Raw genomic sequence first — 12350 nt, 5'->3', positions numbered from 1 at the left:
TCCTGACTTTATGTAGGCCTAAGCTAATGTGTTTTTTTGTGTGAAGTTTTAATTAACAAATTGAAAAAATAAAAATTTTAAAAATAGAAAAAAGCTTATAGAATAAGGTTATAAAGACAGACAATATTTTTGTACAGCTGTACAGTGTGTTTGTGTTTTAAGCTAGGTATTGTTATAAAAGAGTCAAACAGTTAAATGTAAAGTTTATGAAGTAAAAAGTTACAGTAAGCTAAGGCCAACTTACTAGTGAATACTGTTTTTTTTTTGAAAAAATAAATGTAGTGTAGCCAAAGTGAATAGTGTTTATAAAGTCTACAGTAGTACATTAACATCCTAGGCCTTCACATTCACTCATTACTCACTGACTGACTCAACTAGAGTAATTTCCAATCCTGCAGGCTCCGTTCATAGTAAGTGCTCTTTCAAGTATACGGTTATACCATTTTTTATCTTTTGTACAGCAGTTTTTACTGTATCTTGTCCGTGTTTACATATGGTTAGATACACCAATACTTACCATTGCATGTCAGTGGACTCCAGTATTCAGTATAGTAGCATGGTGTACAGGTTGGTAGCCTAAGATAAATAGGCTACACCATATAGTCTAGCTGTGTAGTATACTGCCTCATCTAGGTTTGTGTAATTACACTCTATGATGTTCCCACAAAATCACCTAGTGGTGCATTTCTCAGGATATGTGTTGTTAAGTGACACATGACTGCATATATTTATTCATTTTAAAATAACAATAATAATAGAAGTTAACAGTTTGATGAAAATTAACTATATTTTCCAAAACTGTAAAATATAGAAAGAAAAGTATCATTATTTTACATTTTTGTAATCTTTTTAATATCTGGTTTAATAGAAAGCAGATTCTCATACCTGCTTCTGTAATCAATCTGCTATGATATATATTTTTGGTTTAAGCCTACAAAGGGAATCCAGGCTCACATAGATACACAGTTAGAAAAGAGAATAATATTTTAAAAGCGTTTTCAAATAATTTTTAATATTCTTTTTTGATACTAAATTAAAACTTGACAAGCAGTAGTTTCTTGCAGTTTAGCTACAATGAAAATCTGGCATATCAATGAATTTTTATACTAGGTTTTGTGAAAATCTATTGGTCTCATTTTTAATGGATTTTTTTACCCATGTATAATTTTATAACATCATATATGAGTCTTTTGGAAAATAATTGATTGAGTTATGCAAATCTTCTGAATGTTGACGCATTTGATTATATAATATAAAAAGAATTCATTCATTAATATTATCACTGGTATCATCAGAAAAGTCTTAAGTATTGGGAAATGGTCAAATTTTCAGTAGTGGATACAGTTTTTCAAAATTCTAATTTTCTCTTGAAACCTTGCATTTTAGCATTGGCAACAAATACATTCAGTTGTTTTCCTTTGTGTAGGAGGCTCACTTTCATTTTTGAGAAAATGTTTGTCAGATACCCTAATCTGAATAATCAATTTGTTTTTAGTCTTTATTTCAAATCAAAATGATGTTACATAGAAAGCCTCTTCACTAGCAATTTTATACATACTTTTATAAAATTTTTATAAAATACTTTTATACATAACATTTATTCTATATATAGTAGGAGTAATTTTATACATACTTCCCCTTTTGTCACACAGAATATTAAAAAAGATACATACTCATGAAATTTACAAAACTAATAATTTTTATTGCTTTACTTACGGACATTCTTAAGTGAAGTTGGCTTTGTGTTGTTGTTGTTTGTATTTGTGCTTGTATGACAGTGAAGAATACAATCATTACTAATTCATTTGACACTATTAGCTTGATTTATGCTAAGGCACCAGCAGTTTTACCCACCATTGCTTTTGCACCATCAGTACAAATGTCACCAGAATGAGAAAGGCAAATAATAGCTAAGTATTATCATGAAAATAATTTTGACCATGTGGGCCCCCTAAGTGTCCGGGACTTCTAGGACTCCATATGTCATACTTTGTTGATGGATAATTCTTTGCGGAAGTATGGAGGGTAAGGGAACACAGACATTATGTCTTGTCTACCAGCATCCTTTATCCCTGTCTGTCCTAAACCCTTTCTGCCACATATTATTAATATCTTTTTTCTGAGGGGAGGGAGGGTGGGTGTCACAAGTTATATATTTACTTTCATATTTCTTGACCATTTTCCTGTTATCTTGCTTCTTTACTGCTTCCTCTGCTGTTTCCCTGTACAAGTTTCTTAACTTCAATTAATGTCTTTTATATTACCGAATTTGGTATCTTTTTTATTACAATATATTTCATATTCATTTCAGGGTCACAGTTTTCTGGAAAATATTCAACAGTGTTAATATAGTGCAGTGGAGAGTTCTTTAGGCTTGGATTCAGATAGATGTCATTTTAGAAAACACTACTATTAGTTGTAACTTTGGCCAATTTGTGTAAATTTTCTAAAGCTTTATTTTCTTAAGTCCAAAAATAACAATAATAATACCTTAATTTGAAAGTAGTATTAGGAGGATTTGCTTGATAGGATTAGCAAAATGCCTATCATAGTACCTGGCATATAATGTGTTCAATAAAAAGTACTGGCCAATAGAATTAAAATTGATTGGACAGGACTATTCTTAATAATTCATTTTGTTTCTTTTGTTGTCCCTTTGTGTGCATAACTTCAGTAAAATGAACAACAAAAAGAAAATATTTATTAAACTTTTAATGTCCATATACACAAAGTAAATTTTTATTTTATGGTTTTATTTGTGTGGATTCTCTGAGAATGGTTAGAATTTGGTTAATATGACATCTTCATATGCAAAATTAGAGTATTATATTTCTAAACAAGAAATATATATATGTATCTTCCCAGATCATACTTGCGGAAACCTAGAGACTTCCTAGAATAGTTATATTGTGCAATTATGTGGTTGAAACTCTGAATCCTAACACTGGTTCTCTAACTCTGACATCAACTTAATCTTTGGTAACTACTCTGCATAGGAGAGTGGGATATGCTTCGGAAATTTTCATAAAGTTATGTAAAGCACTTGCAGCACTGTGTTTTAGATTTCAGACTTATTTAGCATTTAAAATACGTGTAAAAAATTGGCACGAAGTCATGATTCATTAAAACATTCTAATGGTTCTTTAACGCTAAAAATTACAGCTGTTGTATAGTAGTTGTAAGAAAAATAGTACTCTGGACTCTATTTGGGAAAACCAGAATGATATGTTGAAGAGCAAATTAAATTATTTTAGAATTTCATTTGGTTATACCAAGAATTTGTTATTCTATGATTTGGAGTTATATATTCAAATCGTAATTTTTAAAAATTGAATAATGTTTTTTAATTATATAATTGCAGAAAGCCTTTATAAAGCTTCTTGGCAATGTGAAGAGTCATTTTTCTTAGTTTAAGGTACCATTTTTATTAAACTTTTTGAGTATTTCTATATTAGTTTGTCTTTACACCTCTGTTGAATAGGTTGTTAATAACTTGAAAAAGTTAAACTTTGAGATAACAGATGTTTGTTACTTTTTTCTCTTTTTATAAGCTATTTGAACTGCTGGGACCTGAAGGACTTGAACTTATTGAGAAACTCCTCCAGAACAGAATTATAATTGTGGATAGATTTCTTAATTCTTCAAATGATCATAGGTTTCAGGCTCTTCAAGGTAAGAAAGTATGCAGTGGTCATTGTAATTTAAAGGAAATATTCATTGGTTAGCAAATGTTTTTAATGTAATTACATTTTAAAATATGTTTTGGTCTGTTATATAATTTACTGATATTACTCTGTTAAATAGATTTTAGATATGGCATATTATGAAAAAACATAAGTGATCTAAATAGGAGGGCAGTGTTTGGGTATGGCAGTTTTTGGTAAAAGTTAAAACTACTTAGAATACACAAATTTCTTCTTTTATTTTGCATATAGGACGTACACGTGCAGGTTTGTTGCATGAGTATATTGTTTGATGCCAAGGTTTGGGATATGGATTCTGTCACCCAAGTGATGAACATAGTTCTTGACAGGTAGTTTTTTAGCTCTTTCCCTACTCCCTCTCGCTCCCCTTTTGGAATCCCTAGTGTCTGTTGTTTCCATCTTTGTGTCTGTGTGTACCCAATGTTTAGCTCTCACTTACAAGTGAGAACACGAGGTATTTGGTTTTCTACGTTAATTCGCTTAGGATAATGGCCTCCAGCTGCATTCATATTGTTGCAAAGGACATCATGTAGTCATGATTAATTAAAACATTCTAATGGTTCTTTAACTGTAAAATGACAGCTGTTATGTAGTAAGTTGTAAGAAAAATATTACTATGGACTCAATTCAGGAAACAGAACAATTTCTTCTTTTTATGGCTACGTAGTGTTCCATGGTACATATGTACCGCATTTTTGTTATCCAGTCCACTGTTGATGGGCACTTAGGTTGATTCTGTGTCTTTCCTGTTGTGAATAGTGCTGTGATGAACATGTGAGTCCATATGTCTTTTTGGTAGAATGATTGATTTTGTAGGGGGTATATACCTAGTGATGGGATTGCTGGGTCAAATGGTAACTCTGTCTTAAGCTCTTTGAGAAATCTCTAAACTACTTTTCATAGTGGCTGGACTAATTTACGTTCCCACCAACAGTATATAAATGTTCCCTGTTTTCTGCGGCTGAGCCAACATCTGTTATTATTTGACTTTTTAGCAGTAGCCATTCTGGCTGGTGTGAAGCGGTATCTCATTGTGGTTTTGATTTGTTTCTCTGATGATTAGTGATGATGAGCATTTGTTGGCTGCTTGTATGTCTTTTATTGAGAAGTGTCTGTTAATGTCCTTTGCCCATTTTTTAATGTGGTTATTTGTTTTTTGCTTGTTGATTTAGGTTCCTTATAGATTCTGGATATTAGGTCTTTGTCAGATACAGTTATTTTCTCTTGTTCTATAGGTTGTCTGTTTACTCTGTTGACAAGTGGGACCTAATTAAACTGAAGAGCTTCTGCATAGCAAATTTTCTTTAAAAAGAAAAAATATATATACTTACTATGGGCCAGGTAGTAGTGTAATTTCTCTCCAACTTTTTATTTTGACAACTTTCAAACTTAAAGTTACAAGAATAATACAATGATCACTGTTTACCCTTCACATAGATTCATTAGTCATTAACATTTTGCTCTTCGTAGACCCTTTACACACACACCTACTTTTTAAATTTTTGCTGAACAATGACAGGAAGTCCTAGACATCATGATTCTTTACCTGTAAAATCTTTAGCACATGTCTAAGCACAATACAATTATCAAATTGAACACTGATAGTGTCATGTATTACACATATTTTAAATCCCGGAAAAATTAAGAGTTGGCTAGGGAACAAAACTTATTTTTATAAAAGCTTGACTTAAAACGTAGCTGATGCGAAACTCAGGTTTTAAGTGGTAAATAGGAAAACAATTTTTTTTACCTTTACCACAGTGTTTTTTGCCAGCCTTACAAATAGTTTTGGATTTTAAAAAAGTGTATGAGCGTAAGAAATTTGGCAACTGTCTTCAAACTATTCAACATCTGTCCTTCTTGTAAGTTACGTCCTCATTTTCTTACATTTATGATTATGGCACTAAAAGGAAATGATAAAAACAGCTATAATTTAAATCTAAAATTTCTGACAGATTTTCTGTTTCTTACAGATTCTCTTGATTACTAATAAATGTTCTCAGAGCCTTAAAGTTCCTTTGAGATTGTAAGAAACTTGGAAAATATAAATTTAGCAATTTTGTCTGCAGGTCTGTTTGTTCTTTAAGTGTATTGAACACTTCTACTCTGCCTTCCTCCAAGAGCGCTCCCACCTTGTATTAGTCAGTTCTCACACTGCTATAAAAATACTACCTGAGACTGGGTAATTTATAAACAAAGGAGGTTCAGTTGGCTCACAGTTCCACATGGCTGGAGGCCTCAGGCAACTTGGCAGAAGGTGAAGGGGAAGCAAGGACCTACTTCACATGGTGGCAGGAGAGAGAAATATGTGCAGGAGGAACTTGCCAAACACTTATAAAACTATCAGACCTCCTGAGAACTCAGTCACTATCACTAGAACAGTATGGGGGAAACTGCCCCTGTGATCCAGTCACCTCCCACAAGTTTCCTCCCTCAACACCTGGGGATTATGGGGATTACAATTCAACATGAAATTTGTGTGGGGACATAAAGCCTAACCATATTACACCTGTTGAATAGTATATAATCAGAAATTGCACTAAGCCAGCAAGGTTTATGAGTATCTAAAATGGGTGTCTGCTAAGGAAAAAAAATGAGTTTAAACATCTAGTCCTGCAATGTTGTAAATTCTGAGAATTTGATATTTCATTTTGTCAGTCTCCTAAATATTAATAAAGGGATATTTACTGATTCTAGCTTTTGTTTTTAAGACACGCCCTCACACTCTTGCTCAGGCTAGGGAGCAGTGGCACAATCAGGGATCACTGCAGCCTCAACTTTCTGTGCTCAAGCAATCCTCTCATCTCAGCCTCCCGAGTAGATGGGTCCACAGGTGTGTGCCACCATGCCTGGTTAATTAAAAAAAAAAATTTTTTTTTGTAAAGATGAGATCTCCCCATGTTGCCCAGGGTAGTCTTGAACTACTAGCCTCAAGCAGTCCTCCCACCTCAGCCTCCCAAAGTGTTTAGATTACAGGTGTGAGTCACAGTGCCCAGCCTGATTCTGCTTTTAATAGTGGTAATCTATTAAAATAAAGTTTAATATAAATCTAGCTTTACATATTTTTTGGAAACTGTAGATGAGTTTTGTTTATGTTTATTATGTTGATTCCATAAATTTTATAATATTAGGATAGCTTCTTAGAATCAATAAGCTTTTTGTATCAGTGTATTCTCACATTGCTATAAAGAAATACCTGAGACTGGGTAATTTATAAAGAAAAGAGGTTTAATTGGCTCACAGTTCTGCAGGATGTACATGAAGCATTAGCAGCTTTTGCTTCTGGGGAATCCTTAGGAAGCTTCCAATCATGGCAGAAGGCAAAAGGGGAGCAGGCATCTTACACATCAGGAGCAGGAGCATGAGAGCAAGGGGGAGGCTCTACACACTTTTAAACGACCGTTCTAAAAGGATACAAGCCTCTACATAGTTCTTCAGAATAACTTTGTGTTAGAATTACTGTTAAGGATATTCATTTCATTTTTGCATGTCAGTTTCTACAGTTAACCTAACCCAGCAAGGAGAACCATACATTTAAACATTCACTGCTTTACAACTTGATTTTTTGAAATTGCCTGTTATACTCAGCCTTACAGGATTCCAGTATGTTCTAATTAGATCTTTTAAGCTTTCTATGAGGTAGACATATTTTCTTCTTATAATTTTAATTTTATTTGGATGATCATAAGTATGTATAATATTTTATTACTGTCACATTTGCTTAAAATGTTAATGACTTTAGCATAGCATCTAGTATGTCACCTAAAATATTTACAGTTTTACGCTTAAAATCTTTAACATTCATTTCTGATAAATACATTTTTAAACATTCTGCTTAATATCTGTGTTGCTGATTGTGTAATTTTGCAGACAAGTTAACTTTTATGAAGAGTTCAGAGTACATGTGAAAACTGGCAGAATGTTGCATTCTTTTTCTAATACTGAACACTAATTGTAAATTCTGTTATTATAGTAGGTATGTAAGACTTAATTGGAAAATAAGAGATAAAATACTTAGGAAAATGCTTTTTTCAGAACTGTAAAATTTAGTCCTAATATAGATGGGATTTTATTTTATTTCATAATTTTGAGACGTATTTTCCTTTTTAGGCCTTATAAAGCCATTATACAAGTTTTCCCTATGATTGAGAGTTTAATGACTTGTATTCAGAATCATGTAATGGGGCAGTAACAACTGTCTGAGAATTGTGAAGATTTGCCTTAGAATGAATTAGAAAGCTAATTTTCCCATCTTGATGCTATTTTTAATTCCTTCTCTCTTCTGCATTGGATATTGGAATTTGATAAAATAATTTGCACTGTGCTTTGTCAGAGTATGGACCAAGTCTCATTCTTCATTGTCCTCCTAGCCTAGCTGCAGTGGCTAGAACTGAGTAGGACCTCAATACAGTAAATGTTTATTGACTTGGATTACTTTCAACTACATTCCTTCTAGTTTCTTTAGAGTTTCAGTAAGTGAAGGTACTGTTGCTTGTAAAGATTTAAACAAACACAGAAGGTAATCCTGTTGGAAGAACATTTTTTCTCAATATTGAGTTGACCAAACCACAGACCTAAAAGTGTACTTTGTAAACATTGAGATTTAATTCACTTGGTTTTTCCATTTTTTAAAAAACTGTGTTTCTGTAAAAAGGTGGACCATACTTTTGCTTTATTTGCTTTAGTTATTGTCTCAAATATGTCTTGAACTACTGCTAATAAATTTTATGTAATCTATAAATAACTAAGTAGTAACATATGTGCAACTTAACCGCATAAGGTCTATTACATAGTAAAAATTTATGTCTAATAGGGAAAGAGTTTATTTCATTACTATATTAACAGTAAATGCTAATTATTATCGATAATTATTATATTTATTAAAATTATATAAACAAATCATTTCAAATGATAAAATTGAATTTTTAGGTTCCTAATGTTATATGTAAGAATTTATAATGTGAGTGACATTGAACTGTTTAGTCTGTAGGAAGAAAATACTGCTGACTTTTCTTAAACCACCGTGTAATTTTATTTAGATACTGTGATTTTTAAAAACTCACCTTAAAACATATAATTGAATTTGCCAGCTTTAAAAAATGAATTGTAAGAGCATTATATGTTGTGGGGTGGAGGAAAGAAATGGTTTTCATGAAGGTTAAATCATCTTCAGATTTATAAAACATTGTGTTTCTTAAATTTGCTTCTTAGACAATTGTAAAAAAATTTTAGGAGAAAATGCTAAACCCAATTATGGTTGTCAAGTCACTATTCAGTCTGAACAAGAAAAGCAGTTAATGAAACAATATCGACGTGAAGAAAAAAGAATTGCCAGACGAGAAAAAAAGGCTGGAGAAGATTTAGAAGTTTCAGAAGGACTTATGTGCTTTGATCCTAAGGAATTGCGGATACAAAGGTAATAAAAGCCAGGAGCTGAAAAATGCTTGTGTTGTAATTGCTGCTTTTACATATCATAATCATTTTTTAGTTTAGTCTTAGCAGTATAGATGATTTTTACTTCAAGTCACGTTTTCTTCATAGAAGTTTGTTTTATGAATACCTAATTTTCTGGGATAAGAAAGCAATGGTCTGTCTGCTTAATTAGAATATTCTTGGTCGCATCCAGATAGATAAGAGATTTAGATTATAGAGCTAAGCTATTTTTAGGTGCTGTGTACACACCACTAGGTTAAGATTTATATAGCTTACATAAATTTATTTGAGATACATTTTATTTCTGTGCTCAATGTACCTTTTAAAAATTGTTGTTATTTAGAAGTAGAAAGGAGAAAAATGAAATATAAGCATTATTGCACTTGATTCTTTAAAGATTGAAACACATTTCAAAAAAGAAATGTATACCTTAATAAGTAAACATTTGAATTGTGAAAAAACAAAATTGGAAAGAACATTAAATCAAACTTACCAAGTGGAGTTATCTATAAATAATATCTAAAAATGTACTGAATCCTATTTTGTCACTCAGAAAATTTCAGGATTCCTAAAATCTTCCTTTGTGTAGTTTAATTTCTTTTTTATGGTGGAAGGCTAGCTCCCACTATTTTTTATAATTACCTTGTTTTAGTGTATGCATTACCTTTCAAGATAAACATTTCAAATTAGGCCTATTTTTATGTTTACAGAGAACAGGCACTTCTGAATGCTAGAAGTGTTCCAATTCTGAGCAGGCAGAGAGATGCAGACGTTGAAAAAATACATTATCCCCATGTGTATGATTCCCAGGCTGAAGCCATGAAAACATCAGCATTTATTGCTGGTGCAAAGGTATGTCATTGTTATATAACTACTGTTCAATAATATGTCTATTCTAAAGAAATGATGTGTGGATTTTCCCTGTTCCTTCATGAGTCTAACACTAGTTGACTATGCTAAATTTTATTTTAAAGTATTGGGGAAAATGACATAATGTGGTGTATGTAAAGCTCCTGACATGTAGTAGATATTCAGAACATATATGTTTCCCTCCTTTTCATTGTTTTTGCAATTTGTATTTTTGAGTTTTATCAGTTGCATTGCTGCTAGGCTAAACTTTATACTGTATGCTGTACATTTTCCTAATTATATGAATACATTTGTATTCAGGTATACCATCTAATTAGTGTATACTTTAAGATTTGTCAACATACTGTAGCCTGTGTGTTATATAAAATACCTGATATGTTAATGCTTTGTGTGAGTGGTTTTTCGCATTTGTTTTTGTTTTATTTAGGTTTGTTTTCTTTTAAATTAGCTAAGTTTATTTACCAGTGCTTTGTTATAAAACCAGTAGTGTTTTCTCTCTCTCTCTAAAGAATATTTACCAGAGCAAGTGTTTTATTTTTTATTATTATTGGATTTTTATTGTTGATGTTTATAGATGATTTTGCCAGAAGGAATCCAAAGAGAGAATAACAAGCTTTATGAAGAAGTAAGGATTCCCTACAGCGAACCAATGCCACTCAGCTTTGAGGAAAAGCCAGTTTATATCCAAGACTTAGATGAGGTGAGATGAGCCTTTTATAGAGTTGATAGTTTTGAGGCTTGGTATGTGGTATGAATGAATTTATACTGGAAAAATTGTTTTAAAACATTATTAGTTGGCAAATACAGTACAGACATATATAGTTGGTTACTAGACAATTATAGTAGGAGAGTTTAAAAAATATATACACTATATTTCTTCATACATTAAACAAATGTGTGTATTTTTGTGCATATATTTCTATGTTTCATGTTTTTTTTTCAGCTAAGATTTTGGTTTAACTTATGTAAACTGATTAAAATGTTAAAGGATTTATTTATTGTATTTGATTATATCAAATGATCAACCTATAATAAAATAGAATACATTGAGGGGGTGGCAAATTCTAAAGTAGTTTTAAGAATTTATTTTTTCTAAATTTTTAAATTTTGAATAATGTTTGCCTGTGGAAAATTGGCATGAATATTACTATCTTTATATCCTTTGCTTGGATTCACAATTTGTTAAAATTTTGGCACATTTGCTCTATTTCAAAATATAATATTCCTTAGTTTAGGTTAAACTATTCATATTATTGAAAGTTAATCTTTTCCATATCAAAATTAAGTTGCTGTGGTTTTTCATGTATGTTCTATAGAATCATTCAGAAATAACAAATAATACAGGCAAGCAAAAACAGCAGCATAAAGCATCATAAAGAATACTCACAGCCAACCAAAATGAACTTCATTCTATATGTATGTGTCCATATGTATTTTCTTTTACAAAATGGAATTACATCATACATACTCTTTTGTGTGTATATATATAGTTACATGTGTCTTTCTGTGTCAGTAAACATATTTCTGCAGCATCAGTTTATCACTACATACTATTCCATTTTATGCCTTTATTCTAAAATAACTTATAGTTTTAAGTTGTCTTTTACAATAAGTTCTTAGAGTAGAATAAAATTCTAGTTATATCTTGTATATCAGAAGTACTCATAGAACATTTTTATAATCCAAGTGCCTCGCTACTATTTAAGTCCTAATCTCTTCGAAGAGGTCCACGTATCAATATTTTGGGAATGATTTTTTGAAGCTCTATGGGTGATTCTACAATACAGCCAGGACTGACAGCCAATAAAACTAAACAATTATAATACAATTGTTATAAATCTTATCAATCATTATAAGCAATATCATCATTAAGATTTATTAAGTTTTATTTTATGTATTAAATATTTAATTTTAAGTTTTTTTTTTTTTCATTTTTTTTTTTTTTTGAGAACGAGTTTCACTCTTGTTGCCCAGGCTGGAATGCAATGGTATGAACTCTCGGCTCACCGCAACCTCTGCCTCCTGGGTTCAAGGGTTCAAGCAATTCTCCTGCCTCAGCCTCCCAAGTAGCTGAGATTACAGGCATGCACCACTGTGCCCAGCTAATTTTTGTATTTTTGGTAGAGACAGGGTTTTGCCATGTTGGCCAGGCTGGTCTTGAACTCCTGACATCAAGTGATCCACCCGCCTCGGCCTCCCAAAGTGCTGAGATTACAGGCGTGAGCCACCGCACCCGGTCTAAATCTTTACATTTTAAAAAAAGCATCATTGACATTTATTTAAATTAATAATGAATGAAACAGGCTTTTAAACTTTTCTATCATACTTATTTCTAAATAAGTA

The 12350-nt window shown here is 31.7% G+C and overlaps 1 protein-coding gene across 3 annotated transcripts in view; it reads left to right on the top strand.

The window, feature by feature from the left end:
- The window catches only part of ASCC3 (activating signal cointegrator 1 complex subunit 3), a 375365-nt gene that overhangs the window by 71835 nt on the left and 291180 nt on the right, over window positions 1–12350 (top strand). For all 3 annotated transcript variants that reach the window (XM_003824353.6, XM_034962598.3, XM_063605419.1), the window contains 4 exons: window positions 3552–3672; window positions 8916–9120; window positions 9848–9989; window positions 10582–10707. In XM_003824353.6, the coding sequence (XP_003824401.4) occupies window positions 3552–3672; window positions 8916–9120; window positions 9848–9989; window positions 10582–10707 (594 nt within the window). The remainder of the gene's footprint in view (window positions 1–3551; window positions 3673–8915; window positions 9121–9847; window positions 9990–10581; window positions 10708–12350) is intronic.

Source organism: Pan paniscus, chromosome 5, assembly GCF_029289425.2.
Source record: "Pan paniscus chromosome 5, NHGRI_mPanPan1-v2.0_pri, whole genome shotgun sequence".
In the NCBI taxonomy this organism is placed as follows: domain Eukaryota; kingdom Metazoa; phylum Chordata; class Mammalia; order Primates; family Hominidae; genus Pan; species Pan paniscus.
The sequence above is the reverse complement of the archived record's forward strand: the minus strand, read 5'-3'. Positions and strand labels throughout refer to the sequence as shown.